General features: G+C 38.8%; 1 protein-coding gene across 4 annotated transcripts in view; it reads left to right on the top strand.

Annotated features, from left to right (window-relative positions):
* TENT2 (terminal nucleotidyltransferase 2) overlaps nucleotides 1-26,395 on the top strand; it is a 76,976-nt gene that overhangs the window by 21,432 nt on the left and 29,149 nt on the right. For all 4 annotated transcript variants that reach the window (XR_003548566.1, XM_014585930.2, XM_006143520.3 and 1 more), the window contains 6 exons: nucleotides 11,688-11,802; nucleotides 11,894-11,985; nucleotides 14,627-14,693; nucleotides 17,430-17,499; nucleotides 21,502-21,578; nucleotides 21,948-22,076. Coding sequence is in view for 3 of the 4 variants with exons in the window: in XM_014585930.2 (XP_014441416.1) it covers nucleotides 11,688-11,802; nucleotides 11,894-11,985; nucleotides 14,627-14,693; nucleotides 17,430-17,499; nucleotides 21,502-21,578; nucleotides 21,948-22,076 (550 nt within the window). In the remaining variant the exon portion in view is untranslated. The remainder of the gene's footprint in view (nucleotides 1-11,687; nucleotides 11,803-11,893; nucleotides 11,986-14,626; nucleotides 14,694-17,429; nucleotides 17,500-21,501; nucleotides 21,579-21,947; nucleotides 22,077-26,395) is intronic.

Below are 26,395 nucleotides of genomic sequence, written 5' to 3'. Positions count from 1 at the left end.
AAATAAAGGAAATAATTCCTTTTTTAAAAAAAGATTTATTTAATTCCACTTGTTATGTTTATTATTATTATTTTAATTTAGCCAGAGAGAGAGAAAGGGAAAGTAAGAAAGCAGCAAGCCGCCAGGTCTGGGACTTGAACCACAGTTCGCCATGTGGGAATCCAGTACCTTCAACCACCATGCCACATACTGGCTCACCGTGCCACATACTGGCTCCTAAGGGAATAATTCTTTAAGGAAAGAAAAGATGTTTTTGCTCTAGGGGGCATGTACTCACCAGAGAGAGCATGCACATGCGCCCACTGTGAGTTTTAAGTAACGGGTCTAGACTTGAACCATGGTTGACTACGTGGGAGTCCAGTGAAGAAATGGGTCCCGCCCCGTGTGAGGTTCAAGCCACTGAGCCCCAGACTTGAATGAGGGTCAACTATGTGGGAGTCCAGTGATGTAACTATTATGTCATTTGTTGGTCCCTAGGCTGAGGTTTTTTTGGTACTGATTATAAAATAAGAGAGGATTGAATTAATTATTCAAAATTTCTTATGTAATAAATTATTTCTTAGTAATCATTTTGGAAAGGGGTAAATATTATGGAGCCTCTTAGCATCTTTAGAAGAACAGTTTGGGGAGAGTTATCTTACAGATATCTGTGGGGCTTTATCTTTTTAATGAAGTATGTGTCAAAAAACAATTTTAAAGCTTTCAAGATGTAGATTTTTGTACAGTGCCTAACCAGAATTAAGCACAAAAGAAATAAGTGAAAGTTAGTTTTACTTCCTCCCATGCTCTTTTTATTAGGCAGTCCTTCCTTGATCAAGTATAGGTGTCTTGTTTTTTTCTCCCAGTTTTTTCCATAGGAGAGTGCACTTGCTCACAGGAGAGAGACAGTGAGAAGGAAAGTGAGAAATCATCGCCCCCTCTGCCACGGGTGGATAGCCACATGGAGTCCCTTCTCTTCCATTCTCCTCCTGGAATTTTTCGGCACATATGCATGTGTACCCATGTGCCTGGCATAAATTTCAAGCTGCCTGCTCTTGGACTTTATTTGAACTGTCATTGGCCATGTGGGAGTCCAGCACCCTAACCACCATGTCATCCCCTTTGCTGGCCCAAAGGTTCTTTTTTTTTTTTTTTTTTTTTTAAATGTGCCTGAAAACAATTGAACTTCATGGGAAAAAAATCAGTAATCAAAACTGCCTTCTAAACCTATTTACAAATTTGGAAGGTTTTTACATTATGTCTACACACACAAAAAAAATTTAACATGCTAAAGAGAAGTGACTTGGTGCTTTAAATGGCATTTTTTTCTGATTCTGTTTTATTTTAGAATTGGTTAGTTCAAAAGGGAAGGGAATTAAATGTGAAGAATGAAATTAATCTTTAGTTACACATCAAACTTTATTTTACTCAGTAAGTTAGTACCAGCTCTTTGTGTACATCACTAACAAATATTAAGGCAATGAGCACCTAAGAAATTGCCAATTTTTATTAAAATATGTGTAAACTAATGTATAAGCAAATTTTCTTAGTATATTCAATTTTATTCTGCTACTTTGAAATCTCATTGCAAATTATTTTGTAAATAGCATTTACTTTTAGGCTAGAGCTGTTTTTTACATAATACAAACAGTTGTCAGGCCAGCAGGTGATGTGGAGGTTAAGGAGACTGGATCCCATATGGTCTACTTTGCGATGATCACACTGGGCACAACTCAAAAGTCTCCAGGGGAGGATGGAGAAAGGATTGTGGAATGGCCATGCCCCTGGGGAGTGATTTCTCACTTTCTGTCTGTCTGTCTGTCTCTCTAGTTAGCGTTTGTGTCGTGTACAAACTTCAGAAAAAAAGTTACCATTTTTCATCTATTATAGTATGTAATCAGGTCTTAGAATTCCCAGGTAAAGTGTTTTTTTCACCTTCTTTTACATGGAGATCCAGCTAATGGGAACAGCTAGAAAAACACTTGAGAATACCATGTAAAATTTTATATTAACCATTTTTACTAAAGATCTTTTTCAATTTTCTCATACATTTGAATGCCTTTTTTTTTAGCTTTTTATAATGGCAGATATCAAACCATTATATAGTGATACATTTCCAAACCTAAATTTTAATTGTCTTTATAATGTTGACCTCAGACAACAATAATTTTTCAGTAATTTAATTTGAGCTTTACTTTGAGGACAGGTTATAATATCTTTTAGGAATATTTTAGGTATAATGTAAGTTACCTTTGGAGGAAGTGTTTAATTTGTTTTATTTTTATTTTTTTAACTTTTAATTTTTAATTTTTTTTGGAGAGGTTTTTGCTATAGGGTGCGTGCACTTGCCAGACAGAGAGAGAGAGACAGAGAGACAGAAAGTGAGAAATCACCCTCCAGGGGGGATGGCCACGCTGCAATCCCTTCTCCTCCGTTCTCCTCTTGGGATCCTGGGCACGCATGCACACGCACCTGGCGTGAGTTTTAAGCCACCGGGTCTGGGACTTGAACTGCGGTTGACTACGTGGGAGTTCAGTGACATAGCCATTACGCTAACTGCTGGTCCCCAGGAAGTGTTTAATTTTTTAAAATAATTTTTAATTTAACTTTTTTTTTTTTTTTGAGAACTTTTTGCTACAGGGTGTGTGCACTCGCCAGAAAGACAGAGAGAGACAGAAAGATAGAAAGCAAGAAATCACCCCCCAGGGGTGATGGCCACGCCGCAGTCCCTTCTCCTCCACTCTCCTCTCGGGATCTTGGGCACGCACGCACACGCGCCCGGTGTGAGTGTAAGCCACCGGGTCTGGGACTCGAACCGTGGTTGGCTACATGGGAGTTTAGCGACATAGCCATTATGCTAACTGCTGGTCCCTAACTTTTAAAAAATATTATTATTTTAAAATTTGACCAGAGAGAAAAACAAAGAGAGAGAAAGTCAGAAAGCAAGCTGCCAGTTGGTCATGTGGGAGTACAGTGCCTTTAACTATCATGCCAGCTATTGAGCCACTACAATTAATTTTTAAATAATAGACCTTTTTTAAAAAGAATTATTAATTTACTTTTATTTATTCATTTTATCTATTTTAACTTGACCAGAGAGTGACTCATGCACACATACACACACACACACACAGAGAGAGAGAGAGAGAGAGAGAGAGAGACAGCGAAAATGAGAATCGAACCACGGTTGGCCATGTGGGAGTGTCCAGCACCTTAACCACCGTGCCACCCACTGGTCCCCAGTAATAGGTCTTAGTAGGCAGCTTAAACAAGTAGTCTTATAGAGATTTATTTATTTATTTATTATTAGTTTTTTTTTTTTTTGAGAGGTTTTTGCTATAGGGCGCATGCGCTCACCAGAAAGAGCGAGAGAGAGAGAGAGAGAGAGAGAGAGAGAGAGAGAGAGAAAGCGAGAAATCACCCCCTAGGGGGTATGGCCATGCCGCAGTCCCTTCTCCTCCATTCTCCTCTTGGGATCTTGGGCACGCACGCACACGTGCCTGGCGTGAGTTTAAGCTGCTGGGTCCGGGACTTAAACCGCAGTCAACTACGTGGGAGTCCAGCAACATAGCCATTACGCTAACTGCTGGTTTGAGATTTATTTTTTAAGAAAGATTGTGCTATAGGGTGTGTGTACTCACCAGAGAGACAGAGAGAAAGTGAGAAACCACTCCCAGGGGGGATAGCCATGTTGCAATCCTTTCTCCTCCATTCTCTTCTCGATATTTTGGGCATGCACGCACCCGGCGTGAGTTTCAAGCTGCTGGGTCTGAGACTCTTAACTGAGATTGTCCATGTGATTCCAGTGATGTAATCATTATGCCATCTGCTTGTCCCTAGAGATTTAAAAAACTTTAAGAATAATTTACTTTATATAGATAGCTTGTTAGAACAGTTTTGTCAAACTAAAAATAAGGTTAAATTTATTCCAAACTGAAACAAAACTAAAGAAAATTCTTGAGGCCTAGGCACTGCAGCACAGTGGTAATGCAAGTATCTTGCAAGGCTGGGAGCTAAATGGTCAACAGCAAGTTCGGAATCCCTGGTTGGTCTTCAGACATGCTGGATTGCATACAGGTGCCTGGCTCCTCAGGAGCTATAGAGCTAAGGAAAGGGGATTGCAGCTTGATAAGATCCTGTTGAAGTTGCCCTTTCCTCCCTCTCACTGTCTCTCTTTATCTCCACATGCTATCATTTTTTAAAAAAAGAAAATAGCACACAATAGCTTGGTGTTATGTCTATGATCTCAATCATGTGATTTCAGACAAGATTTCAGAACATACATTCCCCTCACCCCATTTCTTTTGAATTATAAAACCATTGAGTCATCTTCTAAAGTATTTCTCTAAACTAAGCAAGACAACAGAAGTTTTGGTTCAGCATCTATGTGCATTTCTCTTGTGTTTAATCTCATCTGAAATCTATAATCTGTTCTAAAGTGAATTGATTTGCTAATGAGAATCCTTAAGTAAATGACTATGCAGTGAGGAAAATTTCTTTCATATAAAAACCTATTAGATCTCCATTTCAGTAGTCCTTGGGAAAGAAAAAAATGTTTCCATGCAGGTAAAAAAGGGAGAGAAACAAGAATGAAATTTCATCTTTCCCATGTAATTGTAAATTTTTTCACATGTGAATGTTTCCACATAAGTATGATTATTCATATGAAAGAATTTTATAAATGTAAAATTTCATTTGACTATTGTAAAGAAAATTTTCCTTTTTTTTTCATGAGAGAAAGCCGGCGAACACTGGTAGGAGACTTATTTATTTATTTATTTATTTATTTATTTATTGCTATAGGGTGTGTGCGCTCGCCAGACAGACAGGGAGAGACAGAGAGACAGAAAGCGAGAAATCACCCCCCAGGGGGACGGCCACGCCGCAGTCCCTTTTCCTCCATTCTCCTCTCAGGATCTTGGGCATGCATGCACACGTGCCTGGCGTGAGTTTAAGCCGCCGGGTCTGGGACTCGAACTGCAGTCAACTATGTGGGAGTCCAGTCACATAGCCGTTACGCTAACTGCTGGTCCCAGGAGACTGATTTTTTTTTTTTTTTGAAAAGCTATTTCATTTTATTTATCATTATTATTATTTTTTAGTTTTGCTACAGGTTTGTATGCTCTTCATAGAGAGACAGAGAGAGATAGGGAAAGTGAGAAAGCAAACCACTAGGTCCAGGTCTTGAACAGCAGACAGCCTTGTGAGAGTCTAACACTTTAACCACCATGCCAGTTGCTGGTTACCTCCTTTTTTTTCAATTGGGTGTCTTGCTGTAGGGTGCATGTGCTCAGAAAGAGAATGAGAGAGAGAGAAAGTGAGAAATCCCCCCTAGGGAATGGCCACACCACAGTCCCTTCTCCATCTCTCCTCTTGGGATTTTGGGCACATATACATCATACTTGCCCAGTGCTTTTCAAGCCACTGGTTCTGGGACTCGAACCACGGAGTTAGTCATGTGGGATCCAATTGCCTTAACCACTTTGCCACTGTCTGACCCCAGATAGGTATTTCTGGTAAGGTCTCATCATATCATGGTCTCCCTTCCCTAGTCTTCTAGTTATTAAGGATCATAGGGCCTGTCCTATAAACCCATTTAGTGTGACTGAGAACTGAAACTAGGCCTTCCATGTGGCCTCAGTGCATCAGTACTCTCCTGCCTGTGCCAGCATGGCTGGCTTGCCCAGCCAGGTGATATGGTGGTTGAGGCAACTGGATCCCTCATGACATGCCAACTGCATGGTTTGAATCCTGGACCCAGCTGCCTGAAAGATATTCCAGGCATGTGTACATGTGTTCTCAAAATCCTGAAAAGAGAATAGAGAAGAAGGGATTGTGGCATGGTCATTCTCCGCACCACCCAGAGGGTTGCTTTCTTACTCTTCTCTGTGTCTCTGTCTAGAAGGTACATGTGTCCTATAGCAAATTAAAAAGTTTTTCTTCTTTATTTTGTTATTCAACAACTGTTCAGTATCTGCTTTGACTTCTAGAATTATTGACAAACTTTCTCTGTTGAGAGTTAGAGAGGGCTGGTGCGGTGGTGCACCAATAGAGTGCTGCTCAAGTGATGTTAGAACCAAATGGAAAATAGGTTCAGTTCCCTGGTTGACCTGTACATGTTACCTGGTCAAACTGTCCATAATGGATGCACATGCCCATGACCTGGCTGGTTTGGTAGGCTGGAGAGATTCTGGTGTGTTACCCTGTTGAGGGGTCATCTTTCTCTCTCTCTCTCACCTTTATAAAATAAATAACAGGTGTATGACAGAGAGTAAATATTTTAAGCATGTGGGCCATATAGAGCCTCTGTCATATAATTCTCTCTTCTTTCCCTGTCTCCCCTCCCATTTTCTTTTTAATAATGCATAACAAATGTAAAAGTTATTTAGCTTGCTTCTTTATAAGTCAGAGACCATATTTAGCCTAAAGATTGTAGTTTGTCAACCTCTTGTTTAGGTGAATGAAACTTAATACCTCAAAGTGTCATTTTAATTTTATATTAACCATTTTCCACCAGAGACCATTTTTTTTCTATTTTCTTATGAATTTAGATGCCTTTTTTTAGCTTTTTATAATGGAAAGTATCAAACCATATGTAAGAGTAGATAGAATATAGTATCATAAATCTGCATATAACCCAGCTTTAACAATTACCAACACATAACCAATGTTATTTCATCTATACCTTCTTCTATTATTAGTTTTAGTCAAATTCTACTCATATTTAATTCATAAATATTTACATATTCTGTCTGTTGATCTTTCTTGTCTATCCTTTTATCACTGCCATACTATCTTTTTTTTAAAAAATTGTTTAATGGGACCAACAGTTGGTCTAATGGTTATGTTGCTGGACTCCCATGTAGTCAACTGCAGTTTGAGTTCTGGACCCGGTGGCTTAAACTCATGTGAGCACATGTATGTGCATGCCCAGGATCCCGAGAGGGGAATGGAGGAGAAGGGGTTGTGGTGTGGCCATCCCCCCTTGGAGGTGCTTTCTCACTTTCTGTCTCTCTGTCTGTCTCTGTCTTCCTGGAGAGTACATGTGCAATATAGCAAAAACCTCTAAAAGTTATTTAATTTTACTTAATATTATTTTTAATTTGCAATAGGACATATGTACTCACCAGAGAGACAGAATCGCGAGGGTTGTGTGTGTGTGTGTGTGTGTGTGTGTGTGTGTGTGCGTGAGAAAGGAAGCCGCCAGGTCCAGTACTTGAACTGCAGTTGGCCATGTGAAAATACAGTACTTTAACCGCCATGTACCATGCTATTTGCTGGCCCCATTATCTCTATTACTATAGCTTTAACAGTAAACCTAAAAGTCAGGCAAGTTAAATCCACTTTTTTCCCCCTCCTTTTTTGATTCTTTGTCTTTCATCTTTCCAAATAAAATTAAAATCATCTTGTCAGTTTCTGGAAGGAAGCCTTCTGGGCTTTTGATTTATTTATTTATTTTCTAAATAATTATTTATTACATTTTATTTATTTTATGCTACCAGACATTATACTCAACAGAGAGAGACAGAGAGGGAGGGAAAGTGAGAAAGTAAATCACCAGGTCCAGGACCCAAATCATGATTGGCCATAAGAGAGTTCAGTGCCTTAACCCCCATGCCGGCAACCTGCTGGCCCCTAGCCTTCTGATTTTGATTGGATTAAATCTACAGATTAATTTCAGGAGAACCCTTTTTTTTTTTTTTTTTTTTTTGAGAGGTTTTCGCTATAGGGCGCATGCGCTTGCCAGACAGAGAGAGACACAGAGACAGAAAGTGAGAAATCACCCCCCAGAGGGGATGGTCACGCCGCAATCCCTTCTCCATTCTCCTCTTGGGATCTTGGGCATGCATGCACACGCGCCCATCCTGAGTTTTAAGCCACCAGGTCCGGGACGTGAACCACAGTCAACTATGTGGGAGTCCAGCAACATAGCCATTACGCTAACTGCTGGTTCCCAGGAGAACTGATATCTTTAACAAGAGGCTTCTATTCCTTGAACATGGTATATCTCTCCATTTATTTAGGTTTTAAATTTCTCACAGTATCTTATAGTGTTTAGTGTACTAGTCTTGCATATTTCTTGGTAAATATATCTCTACATATTTCATCCTTTTTGCTGCTATTGTAGATTTTTAAAAAGTAAAATTTCACTTGCTAATGCTAATGCTTTTGCTTTAAATGGTTTTAAATTAAAACATGAGAGAAAAGGCCTTGATGTTTTGTGTTAAAATTTTCCTCATTTTTAAAAATTATTCATTCATTTTATTTATTATCATTTAAGTTTGCTGTAGGGCACATGTGCTCACCAGAGAGAGACAGAGAGAGAGAGGGAAAGTGAAAAAGCAAGCCACCAGGTCCAAGATTCGAACCATGGTCAACCATGTGGGAGTCCAGCCAGTGCCTTAACCACCACATCACCTGCTGGCCCCAGAATTTTCCTCATTTTTTGGGGACATGTCTTTCTGGTGTATTTCATAATATGTAGGAGTGTTACTCTTGGCATTTAACTTTTTTTTTTTTTTTTTGAGAGAGATTTTGCTATAGGGTGTTGTGTGCTCGCCAGACAGACAGAGACAGAGACAGAGACAGAAGGCGAGAAATCACCCCTCAGGGGAGATGGCTACGCCGCAATCCCTTCTTCTCCATTATCCTCTCGGGATCTTGGGCATGCACACACACACGCTCGGCATGAGTTTAAGCCACCGGGTCCAGGACTTGAACCGTGGTCGACTACGTGGGAGTCCAGCGACATAGCCATTATGCTAACTGCTGGTCCCGGCATTTTAACTTTTTTATAAAAACTTTGTACAGAGTTGATTTGAATGCTTTTCAGACATTATTCCTTCAATTTTTTTTTTGTCCTTTTCCATTCCCTTCTCTTTGAGATTCCAATTCCTTTTTTACTGTTAATTGTTTTTAAGTGATATATATATTTTTTGGGGGGTACCACTTTTAGATTGAGAAGAGTGTCTAAAATCTCGTTTATTTTCCTCTTACTATTTCTGGTACCATTTGGGTGTTGCTGCTATTGGTGTTTGGCCTCAACTACTCATGTGTGTGGTTCATGAAGGAAATCCAGTCAGTTAGTTGTGTTGTATTTGTTTGCCATGTGTGGATGTTTTTGTTTTATTCTCTTAGGTGCTCTATCTTTTTTGTGGGGTGAGAACCTGGGGATATTAAAACAGCATGCCTTCTTCATTTCCAACTTGCCTAGAATCCTTGTACCTTCTTAAAATGAGTATTATAAATAGATAAAAGAAAACTTTTAAATGATGCGTGAGACTTTTGATTGGTTATGGACTGTGGAGAGCTCTAGAGAGGGAGAGATTGAAAATATAAGAGATTGAAAAACGGATGGGGTATTTCTGTCCTTGAAGTGACCAGAGGGTTTGAATATGAAAGCATTGGTAGAAAGATCAGCTTTGAATAGGGAAAAAAGTTTTTCTGAGGCAGTAGAGGTAAAAGGATGAGGTTGTGTTTAAATGCATTAATTTGTAGGTCTGTAGTTAAGCAGCTGATGGTGTCACATCTGATATCCTCAGTTTTCTTAGTAAACTATAATGTGAGCTTGTTTGCTAGAGAAAGTGAGGTAAGTTTAGATGACTTGAGGAAGGTAGTAGATTTTGGAATGGTATGGTGAAAAAAAAGGAGGCATATCTGATCAGAGACATAGAAATAATTGCTGAATGTTGTTAGGGGCAAATTTAGATTGGCCTTTAGACTATCAGTTTGAAAGATTCCACTTTGGTGATTTTAATTTTTTTTTTTTTTTTTTTTGGTTTAATGTCTCAGTAACTTATATGTAAGAGTAGAGAAGATAGTTCTTGCATTGTCCTAAAATTAGGATTTTAGCAGGACAGGTGTTAGAGTGTAACGAGGGGAATATGTTGCTAAGGCATGATAAAAGAGAGTGATTCAAGGGATATCATGGGGTATAGACTACATAAGGAGGAAATCATATCACTTAGGTGCAGATGGATTGAATAAAAGGGGGAGGATTCAAGGGCATTTAGACTTGTGGTTCTATAGCAAATATGAGTGCAGTAAGACAGTTGAACAGGTGATTGAAGCCAAGGTAGAATATTAGAATTTAAAATTTCAAAACTAGAGGATCCAGCCTTGTGGCCTAATGATTAAGGGAGCTGGATCCCCCATGGCCAAAGAACAAATCCTTGCCCCAGTGGCTTGAAAAACATGCCAGGCATGTGTGTGTGCATGCCCCAAATCCTTATGAGATAGAGAAATAGAGAAGAAGGGACTGTAGAGTGACCATGCCCCATTGGAGGTGCTTTTTATCTCTCTCCCTTTCCTTCTCTTTCTGGTGAGCACAGATGCCCTATGGCAAATAAAGAAAAATAAAGAAAACAGAAAAATAAAGAGCTAAAGCAGTTCTAGCTTATTGTAAAGAACACATTAATTATATTTGTGAGAATGAAAAAAATACTGGGTTATAAGAAATGCAGAAAGAGTATGTCATGATACATACTATAGTTTATTACAGGTAAAGAAATCATCTATGGTGGTGGCAAGGGTTGATACGGGAAAGTATGAGCCAGATCTGTAAACTGGGAGATCAGTAAAGTTCGGGGTCAGGTCTGTGTTAGAAGAATGGAGAGGGAGGGTAGTTTGCACATAAATGGAAGAGTAGTGATTTCTAAAGGTTGCTATATTTGGTATTTGTGATGTGGATACCAAGGGTTGGCAAATTTCTTTAAAGGGCCAGATAGTAAATATTTTAGGTTTTGCCAGTCATACATGGTTTCTTGTTTATTTTTAAAAAAATCTTGGTTGTTTATTTTTATAACTCCTTAAAATGTAAAAACCATTCTTTGCTCATGAGCTATATAAAAAGTGACCAAGGATTGTAGTTTGAACCCATAGTTTATACTCATGAATTATCTGTAGTCATACTTTTCTGTGACTTGTAAGTGATATTTTACTTTATAAAATTTATATGTAGGTTTAAAAATTATTCCCTATCTGTACTCTAGTAACAATCTTTGTAGTATAAATGGTTAAGATAACATTTATTTATTTATTTTTAGGAAGATAAAAGGCATACAAATCTTTATTAAGAAAAGGCATATGGTTATACAAGCATACACATTTGTATATAGGAGCTATGCAAAATATAAACTTAAAGAAGGGCTGAGTGAGTGGAAGTTTAATACAGTACAGCAAGGGTCCCCAATCCCTTGGGCCCACAGACCAGTGCCTGCTGTCCCCAACCCTGTACAGCACATAGTGGGGAGTAGGGAAGGAAGTGAGGTTCGAAGCAAGGCTTCCTCTCTTTGCAACTGCTCCCTGTCAGTCAGTGGTATTGCTGCCTGGGCTCCATCTCACAGGATGGCAAACCATGTTGTTTGATTGTGTATTGCTGTATGGAGTGGTGGAAATGGGATGCACAGTGAATGTGGTGTGCTGTGGTGTGCTTGGGTAATCCCAGGTCCAGTTCCTGTTTCCCCTGCCTCATCCATGGAGAAATTGTCTTCTACCAGGCCTGGTGCTGGGAAGGTTGTGGACTGCTGTAATACAGACAGGCTTGGAGCTAAGTTGTGAAAGAATGAGGAGAGCATATGCAAAGATGCAAAGTAGAAGATAATACATATTTTAAAAATATTGTCATTAAAATTGATTTATATATTTCAATATGATAATTTTACATTTCTGAACAAAATTTTAACTTTTGTTTTGGTGGTGAATTCAAGTTGAGTCAGCAGATACTGGAGTTATTTGAAATATGTCAGCAGCAAATAAGTGATTTAAAGAAGAAAGAACTCTGTCGAACACAGCTACAGAGAGAAATTCAGCTACTATTTCCACGTATGTTTCCCTGTTTTGCATACCTTTTATGTATATGAATTTTTCTTTTAAATTTTAAATAATATCTTACAGTTTTCTTCTGTTTTTCTAGAAAGCAGACTCTTTTTGGTTGGCTCTTCTTTAAATGGATTTGGTACTCGGAGTAGTGATGGAGATTTATGCTTAGTTGTTAAGGAAGAACCAGTAAGTAATGAAATGTTTATTCCAAGTATGTTGCTTATATTTAGTTATTTAAGAAATTTCATGTAAAAAGTCATTAAAGAGAAGAACTTGCTTTAATTTGTTCTTTGGATTTTCTGTTTAAAGAACTGTGCCTCTAGTTTGAAAAATCATTGAGTTGAATGTGTGATCAGGATGCAGCAAAAAGAGCTCCTGGCTTATCTTGATGCATTTCCTTTCCATTTGAATTCTCTGTGATTCTATTTTAATCTTTTTTTTTCCCCCTGAAAATGCTTGTCTGGGATTCTTATTGTGGGAAAACAAGATTTCATGGAAATTTATAACACTATTGTGATTATTTATTTATTATTAACTTTGTCACAGGGCACACATTTGCCAGAGAGAGACAAAAAAGAGGGAGAAGGAGAGTGTACCCCTAGTGATGTGTGGTCATGCCACAATCCCTTCTCCTTCATTTCTCCACCCTGATGGGATTTTCAGCCTGCTCACACATGTGCCTGCTGTTTTTTTTTTTTTTTTTGAGAGATTTGCACTATAGGGCGCGTGCGCTCACCAGACAGACAGAGATAGACAGAGAGACAGAAAGCGAGAAATCACCCCCCAGGGGGGATGGCCATGCCGCAATCCCTTCTCCTCCATTCTCCTCTCGGGATCTTGGGCATGCACGCACACATGCCCGGCATGAGTTCTAAGCCACCGGATCCGGGACGCGAACTGCGGTCGACTATGTGGGAATCCAGCGACATAGCCATTAGTAAGCTAACTGCTGGTTCCTGTGTTTTTCAAGCTGCCAGAGCTGGGATTTGAACCTTATGGTCAGCCCTATGGGGTTCAGCTGCCTTAACCTCTAGACCATGAAACCAGCCCTACTGTGACTTATTAGATGTAATATATTTTATCTGATTTTGTTTTTATTTTTATATAGCAAGCTAATTGTGTTATTTAAATGTATTATGCTTAATTCAGTTTCTTGTTAACTGATACTCTTGTGTGTTCCTTAATACCATAATAAATGGTGTTCATTAAACTGACCTGAAGCAACCTCTTTAAGATGCTGAGGTCTTTTCTGAGCTACCAAAGATAAAAATTGAGTTCAGTATAAATTGGTTTATTATGCCCTATATTTTTTAAAGTAGGGAAAAAAAAATCTATTGAATAATTTTATATTTTTACTATTCATATTATTTCACTAAACAAAAATGATTTCTAGTTACCATAAATCAGAAAGATTTATTCTATAAGTGAAATTGGTATTTTTCTAGGGTTTCAAATTATATAAAGGAAAACTAAAACAAAACAAAGTAATCCTCAAATTATAAACATAGAGAGTACAACAGATTTAGTTAAAACCTTTCTCATGTAATTAGACTGTACTTAGGTACATCTCATTAATCCTCCAGTCTCATTCACATGCCGGAATCATGTTGTTATAGCTTATATTGATACTTAGACATCATAATATGAACTCTTTTTAAGCAGCTCACAATCTAGATAGGGAAATAAGACATGTTATAGGAAGTTAAAATTCTGGGACCAGCAATTAGCATAATGGCTCTGTCACTGGACTCCCATGGAGCTGATGCGGTTCAAGTCCTGGTTCTGGTGGCTTAAGCTCATGCTGGGCGCATGTGTGTGCGTGCCCAAGATGCCAAGAGGAGAATGGAGGAGAATGGATTGCAGCATGGCCATCCCCCCGGGGGGGTGATTTCTCGCTTTCTGTCTCTCTCTCTCTGTCTTTCTGGTGAGCATACGTGCCCTATAGCAAAAACCTTTCCAAAAAAGAAAGTTAAAATTCTTTTTATATTTTTGTTAGAGAAGATTACTTCTTGTAATTTTATATTGAAGGGACAAAATGACATGTATGGTTGTTTTAAAAGTTTTTTTAAAAAATTATGCTTTAAGTTTAAAATTAGGAATTGACAGGGCCAGCAGATGGTATAGTGGTTAAAATGCTGGACTCCCACATGGATGACCGCCTTTTGAGTCTTGGGCCCAGCAGTTTGGAAATCACTGGGTGCGTGTCCATGCATGCTCAAAATTATAGGAGGAGAACAGAGCAAAAGAGATTGTGGCATGGCCATCTCCGTTAGGGGATGATTTCTTAATTTCCCTCTCACTGTGTCTCTCTCCTCGCTGGTAAGTGTATGTGCCCTATGGCAAAAACCTTAAAAAAAATTAGAAATTGACTTCGAAATGTGGATGTAAGGGACCAGCAGTTGGCATAATGGTTACGTCGCTGGACTCCCATGTAGTCAACCGTGGTTCAAGTCCTGGACCCAGTGGCTTAAACTCACGCTGGGCGCGTATGTGTGCGTGCCCAAGATCCCAACAGTAGAATGGAGGAGAAGGGATTGTGGCGTGGCCATCTCCCCTGGGGGGTGATTTCTCGCTTTCTGTCTCTGTCTTTCCAGCGAGCGCACACGCCCTATAGTAAAAACCTCTTCAAAAAATAAATTAATTAATTAAAATTTGACCTTTTATATAATGTAATTTAGTTTATATTGAAAAATAACTATAAAGAAGTATGCGTTGTATTTTTGTTGTTGTTGTTGAGATATTTTAAGAAAATGAAAGAGTAAGCTTGAAAAAAATGAAAAAAAACTTTATTTTTAACTTTTCGGTGTTCCTCCCCTGCCCCCCGCAGGTAAATCAGAAGACTGAAGCACGGCATATACTCACCTTAGTCCATAAACACTTCTGTACTAGACTTTGTAAGTCTAAATGCCTCAAATTTATGTCATCTGAAATAATTATTAAAAATGTTTCTTTCTTGGGACCAGCAGTTGGCATAATGGCTATGTCGCTAGACTTCCATGTAGTTACTGCGGTTCGAGTCTCGGACCCGGTGGCTTAAACTCATGCTGGGCGCATGTGCGTGTGTGCCTAAGATCCTGAGAATAGAATGGAGGAGAAGGGATTGCGGTCTGGCCATTCCCCCCAGGGGGTGATTTCTCGCTTTCTGTCTCTGTCTGTCTTTCTGGTGAGCGCATGTGCCCTATAGCAAAAACCTCTCAAAAAAAAAAAAAAGTTTCTTTCTTTATTTTCTGGTAAGAATGATTTATTTTCTTATCAGGATAGGTGTAATGATAAAATTCTTTTTCTTAAATGAGTTCCTTTTTCTTTTGATTAAAAAGAATAATGATCATTTATTCATTAAATCTTTAGTAAGCTTCCTTCCCAGATTTGTAGTGAAGATTTAGGGGGATTCAGATATAAAAGCTTCAGTTCTTTATCTTAGAAGGTTACAGACCATTAGGGAAACTAAGGCATAAATAAAATAGTTGTAGAGTATCTGTGAAAAACCACAGAATCTCAGGTATTCATGTGAGGGAGAGAGAATTTCATCTGTTCTGTAATGAAATGTCTCCTTACTTGTTTTAACAATATTGGGTCCAGGGACCAGCAGATGGCATAATGGTTACATTGCTGGATTCCCACATAGTTGGCCATGGTTCGAGTACCAGACCTGGTGGCTTAAAATTTACACTGGATGCGTGTGCCTGCCTGCCCAAAATCCCGAGAAGAGAAGGGAAATGTGGCGTGGCCATTCTGCTGGGGGTGATTTCTCACTTTCTGTCTTTGTCTCTCTGGTGATCACATGCACCCTATGGCAGAAATCTCTCTTAAAAAAGTAAAAATAAGGGACCAGCAGTTAGTGTAATGGCTATGTCATTGGACTCCCATGTAGTCGACCGCGGTTTGTGTCCCGGACCCGGTGACTTAAAACTCACGCCGGGCGCGTGTGCGTGCGTGCCCAAGATCCTGAGAGGAGAATGGAGGAGAAGGGATTGCGGCATGGCCATCCCCTCTGGGGGTGATTTTTTCGCTTTCTGTCTCTCCGTCTCTCTCTGTCTAGCGAGCGCGTGCGCCCTAAGGCAAAAACCTCTCCAAAGAAAAAAAAAATAATTAAAAATAAAAATAATTGGGGCCAGGAGATGGGGTAGCGGTTATGCTGGTGGACTCTCACATAGCCAACTGCAGTTTGAGTCCTGGACCCAGTGGCTTAAAACTCACAACAGGCGTGTGTGTGTGTGTGTGTGTCCAAGATCCTGAGAGGAGAGTGGAAGAGAAGGGATTACAGTGTAGCCATCCCTCGAGGAGTGATTTCTCACTTTCCTTCTTACTGTCTGTCTCTCTCTCTTTGGTGAGTGCACGTACCCTAAGGCAAAAGCCTCTTTAAGAAAATAATAAATAACTTGAGTTCTTTTTCAGATATGCCAGGCTTCAAAGCCTGACTCCTACTAATTACGAAGAAAAAAAAAAATGACCACTGAACATGATGAGGTCCGAGTGTATTACTCCAACAGAAAACACTTATTGTTGACTTATGCTGTATTATTACAAGATTTTATTCTTTGAATAAGCTGACTATAAACAGATTCTAATTCACATGTTAAACTGTCTCAAATAACTTGGTTTTATCTTCTAAAGTGTTCTAGAAATTTGAAGTCACACTAACTGATGTTGGAAAGACGTTTATCCATTTATTTAGTAGATACTCATTATGGGCCAGGTTTCGAGCTGGAAAATACAAAGTGAAGTAACAAGTTAACTATCCTTGACTAACTTCTATCTGTTATAGGAGAGGGAAAAGAAAGGACTGTAGCATAAAGGATTTTTAATAAATTCTTAGAATTAAAAAAAATATTAAAAATGGACAGGATCTTAGAGATCATGCAATCACTTTCAATTGAATATATATTTTTAAAAAGTTTGATGGAATTAAGAATGTGTGTGTGTGTGTGTGTATAAAAATATATATACACATATGTATATGTATATATATGTGTCCGTGTTTCCTCTTGAAGCTCACACTTATCTGAACGTGTCCCTGCCCCATGTATTGTATTGTGTTGAAAGCATTTCCACTTTAGACTTTTTTTTTTTGGGGGGGGAGAGGTTTTTGCTATAGGTCGTGTGCGCTTGCCAGAGAGACAGAGAGATAGAAAGCAAGAAATCACCCCCCAGGGAGGATTCTCCTCTCGGGACCTTGGGCACGCACGCACACGTGCCCGGCATGAATTTTAAGGTCTGAGACTTGAACCGCAGTCGACTACATGGGAGTTTAGTGACATAGCCATTACGCTAACTTCTGTTCCCTTAGACTCTTTATAAATGTGATTTCTGTGACTGCTGTAATTCCTTACTTTGTACTGTATCAGAATGCAGCTGTCCCCTTGCTGCTTGACTACTTTTTGCTCTTAAAATGTTTCAATAAGCTACTTTGTAGATGCTATTATACTTTAGAGCACATGTCTGAAAATAACCTATACAGATCCTCCAGTCTTAGAACAATTTGATAATGTCCTCACATCTTTGCTTTCTTTCTCAAAGACATTTTATTAAATTGTTTTTAGCTTAGTGCAATACTATTTTAAAAAATGTACATTAGAACATTATGAGTTTGAGGACATTTGCTCATATTCACATTATCTTTTATCCTTTAGCTGGCTACATTGAGAGACCTCAGCTGATTCGAGCAAAAGTGCCAATTGTGAAGTTCAGGGATAAAGTCAGGTAAATAACTACTAAGCTTTTATTTTTTTTAGTTGCTTTACATCATTTTTAGATATTTATATGATAATAGATAATTAAGAAACGTATGCTGTAGTGAACAGCTTATCATCATCTGTGTTTAGAAGCCACTCAACTTGGGGCCAGCAGGTGGTGTGGTGGTTGAGGTGCTGGACCTCCATGTAGCTGATCACGGTTCAAGTTCTGGACTTGGAGACTTGCTTTCTCACTTTCTCTCTGTCTCTCTCAGGTCAGGTTAAAAATAAATAAATAAAATAAAATACAATAATTAAAAAAATAAACCACTCAACTTCATCTTTGAAATAATTTTTAAAACTAGTCGGAGTAATTCTTCTTCATGCTTAACTGTATTTAATTATTGTGTTTATCATTTTGCATATTTGAGACTAATTTAAAACTATATATACACTTTGGGGCTAGCAGGTGGTGTGGTGGTTAAGACATTGGGCATCCCACATGGCTAACTATGATTGGAGTCCCGGACTTGGTAACTTGCTTTCTTGCTTTCCCTCTCTTTCTCTCTGCGTCTCTCTCTGTGTCTCTCTGGTCAAATTAAAATAAATGAACGAATAAATAAAAATTAAATAATTTTAAAAACTATTGTGTATACTTTTATATTTTAGGTTTTAAAAAAAGTTTATTTCTTACGTCAACAAGAGAAATAGAGAGGCAGAGAACCAGCACCCCCAATAGGATCTTGCCATGATCTACTCATCAGCCTAAGCCATCCTTGGTTTACAGACAGGGACATGAATGTGGAAGGTTTCTGGATATGAACCCAGAACCTTTCCATGTGAGTTAACCTTGCAGAGTGTTGAATTTGTTTTACTGCTATGTCACTGTCTGGCCTCTATATTTTAGAATTTTAAATTATCTCTTGCCTCTTGACAATATAGTGCATTTTTTTTTTTAAGTGAGATTTTTGCTATAGGGCATGTGTGCTGCTTGCCTGGAGGTATAGAGACAGAAAGCAAGAAATCACCTCCCAAAGGGGATGGCCACACTGCAGTCCCTTCTGCTCCATTCTCCTCTTGCGATTTTGGGCATGCATGCACATGTGCCTGGCATGAGTTTTAAGCTGCCCGGTTGGAGACTTGAACTGTGGTCAGCTATGTGAGAGTCAGTGACAGAACCATTATGCCATCTGCTGGTCCCTGTAATACATTCTTAATAACATTTTTTTAACTTTATGTATTTATTTTTTCCATGAGTGAAATAGAAAAACAGCATCCCCAAAAAGGTCCTGTCACCATGACCCATCCTAGCCCCAGGTAATGGGGTATGCATGTATCTGGCATACTTAGGGAGTACTCTAGTTGTGAACCTAGAACCTTCATATTTGAGGTAGCCTTGCAGAGCATTGCATTATTATTTTTTTTTTTGAGAGTTTTTTTGCTATAGGGCGCATGTGCTATATAGGGTGCATATGCTCACCAGAAGGAGAGAGACAGAGAGACAGAAAGCAAGAAATCACCCCCCAGGGGGGATGACCAGCGCCATCCCTTCTCCATTCTCCTCTCGGGATCTTGGCCATGCACACACATGCGCTCGTTGTGAGTTTAAACCACTGGGTCCGGGCCTTGATCCGTGATCAGCTACATGGGAGTCCAGCGGCATAACTATTACACTAACTGCTGGTCCCCGGAAAACGTTTTTAATTGCAGGCTATTTTCTACCATGTTTTATCTTGTGTTGAGTTATTGTGAAGGAAGTGTAAACTGGCTTCAGTGTTAGACAAACGCAATTAAAGAACATAACTCTGGGGGCCGGCACGTGGCATGGTGGCTAATGCACTGGACTCACACGTGGCTGACCAAGGTTTGAGTTCCAGACCTGGCAGCTTGCTTTCTCTTTCTGGTGAGCCCTATGGCAAATTAATTATAATAATAATAGTAGTAGTAGTAGTAAATGAAATTAAATAATTCTAGAAAAGAGGAAATGCTATCTCAGTGGAAAAAAAAAAGAATGTAATTGTTGTTTCTATTTCCATAAGTTTTTCAAAGCCAGATAGGTATGATATCTAAAGTGTTCATATCACTCTCTGTATTTATTAATAGTATGGATAATGGAAAGATTATAAAATTCACTTGGTTACCCAGAACAGTAAAACCTGAAGTAGTAGATTTAAAATATCAATTAAAAGCTATAGAAAAGAATTTTAAGTTTTTGTTTTAGTCAATCTTTTTTTTTTTTTTTGACTGCATACTTGCCAGAGAGATGGAGAAGGAAAGAAAGAAATCATCCTCCTGCAGTGGGGCATAATATATCATTATCCTTCTTCTTCCATTCCGTTAGGATTTGGGGCATGCGTGCAAATGAACCTGGTGTATTTTTCAAGCTATGGGGCTTAGACTCGAACCACGGTTGACCATCTGATATCTGGCTTCCTATAACTAGTGTTTAACTAATGTGCTATAGGGGCAGCAGCCCTTAGGCAGTGTTTTATAGGAAAATTTAGTGTTCATTAGTTAGACCGCATGCTTTATAGGTATAAACAGAACTGACTTTTATAATGTAGTTTTTTAATGAGTTGAGAATTTGTTATTTCTGGGCTGGCAGTGGTGGCAAATAATAGTATGATATTCTGCGATGCCTTACCTGAATGGGAAATCTTGGGTTTGTGTCTGGAGGTCTCACTATATGTACTGGGCTGAGGGTGAGGATGGATTGCAATGTGAGGGCATTGTTGGAGGTGCCTAAATCTGTCTCTCTGTCCCCTGTTCCCTGTCTTTCTCTCTAAACTAAACTAAACTAAAGCTAGGAAGCTAGGAGTAAAATAATAAAAAATGAAAATAAATAGAGTTTCTTTTGTGGCAATTGGAGCCTTACAGATCTTTCTTTTTTCTTTTTTTTTTTTTTTTTATAGAGATTTTTGCTATAGGGTGCACATGTTTGCTAAAGAGACACTGAGAGACTAAGAAACAGAAAGCAAGAAATAACTCCCCAGGAGGGATGACCATGCCACAATCCCTTCTCCATTCTCCTTTAAAGATTTTGGGTACACACAAATACCTGGCATGAGTTTTAAGCCTGCCAGTCTGGAACTCAAACCGTGGTTTTACTTGGGAGTCCAGCAACATACATAACCATTATGCCACCTGCTGGTCCCTACATTATAGAACTTTTTTTTTTGAAAGAGAGATTTTCACTATAGGGCGCGTGCGCTCGCCAGACAGAGAGAGACATAGAGACAGAAAGTGAGAAATCACCCCCCAGGGGGGATGGTCATGCCGCAATCCCTTCTCCTCCATTCTCCTCTCGGGATCTTGGGCACGCACGCACACACACCCGGCGTGAGTTTTAAGCCACCGGGTCTGGGACGCGAACCGCGGTTGACTACGTGGGAGTCCAGCGACATAGCCATTACGCTAACTGCTGGTTCCCTAGAACTTTTAATAACACCAGATCACATGAAAATGACATACTGAATATATATTTACCCTATTACTTTAGCACCTTATTTTTGGTTTTTTAAACAGGGCTCGCTGTCATGATCCTTTTGCCTCAGCCTCCTGAGTAGCTGGGACTACAGGTGCACGCTGTCATGCCTGGCTTTTAGGGTGATGTTGGAATCAATCCTGAACCTCCCGTGTGACCTCAGTCTGTTAAATAGTAGCATCTACCAAAGTGCACTACTGTGGCTAGGACTTGTGTCTCACTTTAAAAACATAGATCTAGGCCTGGCTACAAAGGTGCAGTGGTAGCATGCTGCTCCATGATGCTGAAGCCATATGAAAGACGGGTTCTGTTGGGAGGCTGCAGAGAGGATTGCAGCGTAAAACTGTTGAGGATGCTTGTTTCTCTCTCTCTTTCTGTCTCTCTGACTCCCTCGTTCTCATGAAATAAATAAATAAACTTAAACAAGTAAACACTGATCTATGGCCTTTTGTCCTATGCTATTTTGTATATGGACAAGCATTAATTTACTTAGAAGGGAAGGAGTTTGCATTTGAACTAAAATTTACTTTATTTATTTTAAAATAGTTGTATGGAGTTCGACTTGAATGTAAACAATATTGTTGGGATAAGAAACACATTCCTTCTCAGAACTTATGCATACCGTAAGTTTTTGGTTTATTTCCAAATAATTATGAGTTTCTGTTTTTCCTTTATTCGTTATTCCTTTTTAAAGATGTTTGTAATGAGTAGCATTTATAATGGTTGCATTTATGTCTTATTTTATTCTTTTCACTTTTTGTTGCTATACCAAAATCATATACTACTAGACTGATAGGTATTCAAGTACATTTTAATAAATTTTAAAAGTAACTAAGATGAGTTTTAGAAGAAAATCACATCAATAGTGAACCCAGTGTTTAGTATATGGGGAGGTAATGCTCTTTTATTGGCACAGAGTTGAGAAATGATGTAAAATTTCAAGAAACTGTTAATATTTTCCTACTGTTTTTAAGTATTAATTTTACTTTCAGTTGAAAATCGGGTTCGTCCATTAGTGCTGGTGATTAAGAAGTGGGCGAGTCACCACGAGATAAATGATGCCAGTCGTGGTACTTTAAGCAGCTATAGTCTTGTACTGATGGTTTTGCACTATTTACAAAGTAAGTATTATGGTTTTTTTTCCCAGTCTTTGAAACTGAAATGCAGTAAACTTTATTATGGTATCTTTCGTGTTGACCCTATCTTCAGGACTGTTTCAAACAGTTCTTCTACAGTGTATAAAATCTGTATTTCCTATTTTGTTGCTTTGAACAGGTGTTTTAGAAATATTATTCCCTTTAGAAATTTTATGAAGAAGTTTCACTGCGCTTTTAGTTTTATTGACAGCTTTGCTTATCTACTAAATATCAGCTTTTGTATATCAAAGAATTTTCACTGTGTAGACCCATTATCTTGAGGCAGATGAATGTTCAGAAGACCTATAAGAATAAGCTCAAGTACTATTCATCATGTTTTGAGACAGTAATGAAATGATTTTCATGTTGGCCAAAGAAACTTAATCCCCATAGGCTGACCTGCCCGCCCTCCCACTCCGACTAGATTTGATCATTACAGGACTATTTTAGATTGACCCGCTAATTTTAATTCAATCCAGTTTGTAAGGCCTTTTCAGTAAAAGCCATACTTTTGACTCATGCATTGTGACAAACAGTAATAAGTAGACACTTATAATTTGTGGCTTCTGTAAGATGGGAATGAGAATTTTTATGATTTTAAAAATTCCCTAGAAACACAGCACAGATATGATTGAAACCTTTACTTTCATATTTAATAATCTCATTTACATATAATCCAAGAAATAACATGTAAGCTGCTGTATACATTCTACTTAGCTGGACACTAAAAACTTAAAAATGGGTGCATGTACTGTTTTGTAGCTTTTAGATGAGCAGTCTCAGATGTTTAATGACTGACCAACGAACTGATCATATTTATATCTGGTGGAAATAAGATCAAGTGGAAGATTTGATATTTGTAGTAGTAGACCTTTTATTAGGATGTCTAGCATCTGATCTGTTTCTGGATTGATGATATGTCCAGAATTTAGAATCTTGGTTTCCAAAGATTGTAGTAATAAGGGAAACACATGTTTTAGCATATACATGGTCTTCAAAAACCTCATGGAAAATGCATTTTATGAAGAAACTATGCGTGTATTTAAAAAATTGTTTTTGGTACTGATATAAATTTGTATGTTAATTTCATTATTCTATGAATGTTTTTATGCCAGAGGGTGCATGCCAGAGAGAGAAAACTCCTCTGAGTAGGATCTAGTCACACTGCAATGCTTTTTCCTTTATTCTGCCATCCCATCAGGATCTTGGGCATGTACACACATGTGCCTGGCATGTTTTTCATACCATCAGTGCTGATGTTCAGACTGTGGCTGCCCATGTGGAACATGGCTCCACACAGTGCTTAACCACTGTGCTATGGGGCTGGCCTTGCACAGATTTTTTGTTTTCTTTTTTTTTATTGCTAGAGATGTGCGCTAGCCAGAGACAGACAGAGAGGGGGAGAAAGCAGCCACCAGTGGGATGTGATCACAACACAACTTGTCTCTTCCATCTCTCCATCTCATTAGCATTTTGGGTATTCACACACTCATGCCCAGCATGTTATGCAAGCCACCAGGCCTGGACTTGAACTACGTTGACCATATGGTATCTAGTTCCCTTAACTATTGCCTCCACAGACTTTTTAAAGTGCTCTCATATACTACGTGTTTGTTCATTCCATGACTATTTTTTGAGTGTCTATTAAGTAAATGCTAGATATTGCTCTGGGAATTCAATGAACAAATGGGAGAACAATTATTTTCTTCATGAAACTTACATTCTATACAAGAGGAACTTACCATTTTGACAGCTGTTACCTAGCAAAACATGAATCATTAAATAACTGTGGTTACTATCAATAAAATGTGATCTTTTTACTACCTTTATGTGAATTGAGCTACTAATAGATCACTATCAGCATATCACATGCTCTGTAACAGATTATTTAATTATTGTAATGCAGTGATTAAGAAAAATGCCTACTTTAAAATGTCCTTTTATTACATCATTTGGTGCTTTTAGATATAGATTCTAAGGAAGATAGCAGAGCAGATATTGGTAATTTGTCAAAGACAGCAAAAAACAAAGACTTAGAAAGCTGAGTTGATTTGGTACCCCACTGCAGTTTTTCTGTACAGAGGATATTAGGAACTAGGAAAAGGAGTAGACTTATTTTTCTTGGAATGTAGATCAGAAATCATCAGAGTTGGGGAATACAGTTTTGAATAACATTATTCCTGGGAGACTATACTTCTTTGGATAGGTATTGGAGGAACGATGCCAAGTAGAGAATTTGTTACTTTTACTGATTGGAGTGTAGAAGTGCTTAGGGACAGAAGAGAAGATTGTCATACCAGCGCCTCAAGAAAAGAGCAGATCAGGGCCACCAGATGGCATAGAGGTTAAGGCAGCTTGATCCAACATGGCTGACTATGTGCTTCAAGTCCTAGACCTGAAAACATACCAGATGCTTGTGTGCACATGCCCAAAATGCTGAGAGGAGAATGGAGGAGTAAGGATTGTGGTGTGGCCAACTCCCTTGGCGGGGGGGGGGTACTTTTCTTACTTTCTCTTTCTGTCTCTCTCTTTCTTTCTGTCTCTAGCAAGTGCATGTCCTGTAACAGAAAATAGTGGAGCATTTAAGGGGTTAAATGGGCTGTCAGGAATTCTCTGACTTGAAATATCTTTCTTAGATAAGTAATTATTTGCAATAAATGATTATAGACAAAATAGTTCTCAGTTATTCAACTAGTTTTTCAATCATTAGAAACATGAGTGAAATTCTTGGTTACATATTGAATTTTGTTATTTTATTTCAGAATTACTAAGTTCAAAATGATTTTTAAATGCCAGAGACCTCAATTCTTCTAATTCCAAATTTTTGGACAAATGCCTAACTGTAATTAGTGAGGGAGGGGTATTTTCCTCAACAAAAACATCATTTCTTTTTCCTTTTTTTTTATTGCCAGAGGGCACGTGTGCTCTCCAGTGAGAGTATTCCCCAATAGAGTGTGGTTGTATCAGTCCTTTTTCTTCCATTTCTCCATCCCATCAGGGTTTTGGCCATGTATGCACATATGTCCAATGTGTTTTTCTTTTTCTCATTTTTGTTGTATCAGTCCTTTTTCTTCCATTTCTTATCCCATCAGGGTTTTGGCCATGTATGCACATATGTCCAATGTGTTTTTCTTTTTCTCATTTTTAAAAAAACTATTGGGACCAGCAGTTAGCGTAATGGCTATGTCGCTGGACTCCCACGTAGTCGACCGCAGTTCGAGTCCCGGACCCGGTGGCTTAAACTCACGCGTGTGCGCGCGTGCCCAGGATCCCGAGAGGAGAATGGAGGAGAAGGGATTGTGGCGTGGCCATCCCCCCTGGGGGGTGATTTCTCGCTTTCTCTGTCTGTCTGGTGAGCGCATGCGCCCTATAGCAAAAACCTCTTCAAAAAAAAAAAAACTATTTTATTTATTATTAGTTTTAATTTGACTAGAGAGAGACAGAGAATGAAAGGGAAAGTGAGAAAGCAAGCCTCAGGTCTGGTACTCAAACCACAGTCAACTTTATAGGAGTCCAGCGCCTCAACTACCGTGCCACTTGCTGTTCCCCATTGTGGTTTTCAAGCTACTGGGGCCAGGATTCAAGCCACAGTCAACAACCTGGGATCTGGCTCCCTATGTTTAGGTCTTAACTGCTACTCTGTGGGACATTGTTTTCTTAAATAGTGTTTTTAACATTTTCTTTGACCTGTGTATTATGGTATAATTTTTAGACATTTAGATTTCAGGAAATAGTAAAATTAAAAAACAAAACAAAACAAAACCTATCTAGAGTTTTTATTTTACTAGCTATCAGAACCAAAAAGTGCTACCGACCGTTACCATGATTTCATAAAAGATGTTGCATGTTAGCATTAATAAAGTAAGGATAGACTTTCAGAATGGATAGATTATCCCAAAACAGAAAACCTTGTTAACCCCTCCCCACCTCTGACACATAGATAGACGGACAGAAACACACACACTTAATACTTTTTTTTCTCTTCCTATTTTGCTGTAGGGCTCATGTGCTCACTGGGAACAGACAGAGACAGAGGGAGATGCAAAACAAAAAATTCCCCTAGGGAGATGGGCAAACTGCAATATCTTCTCCTCCATTTTCTCTCAGTATTTTGGGCATATGCACACATACACATCAGGTATGTTTTTCTTTTTTTTTTTTGGAGAGGTTTTCGCTATAGGGCGCGTACGCTCGCCAGAAAGACAGAGAACGACAGAGAGATAGAAAGCGAGAAATCATCCCCCAGGGGGGATGGTCACGCCACAACCCCTTCTCCTCCATTCTCCTGTCAGGATCTTGGGCAC

The sequence above is a fragment of the Tupaia chinensis genome, unplaced genomic scaffold (genome assembly GCF_000334495.1).
Source record: "Tupaia chinensis unplaced genomic scaffold, TupChi_1.0 Scaffold000099_1, whole genome shotgun sequence".
In the NCBI taxonomy this organism is placed as follows: Eukaryota; Metazoa; Chordata; class Mammalia; order Scandentia; family Tupaiidae; genus Tupaia; species Tupaia belangeri.
Note: the sequence above shows the minus strand (reverse complement) of the source record. Positions and strands in the feature narration are given on the sequence as shown.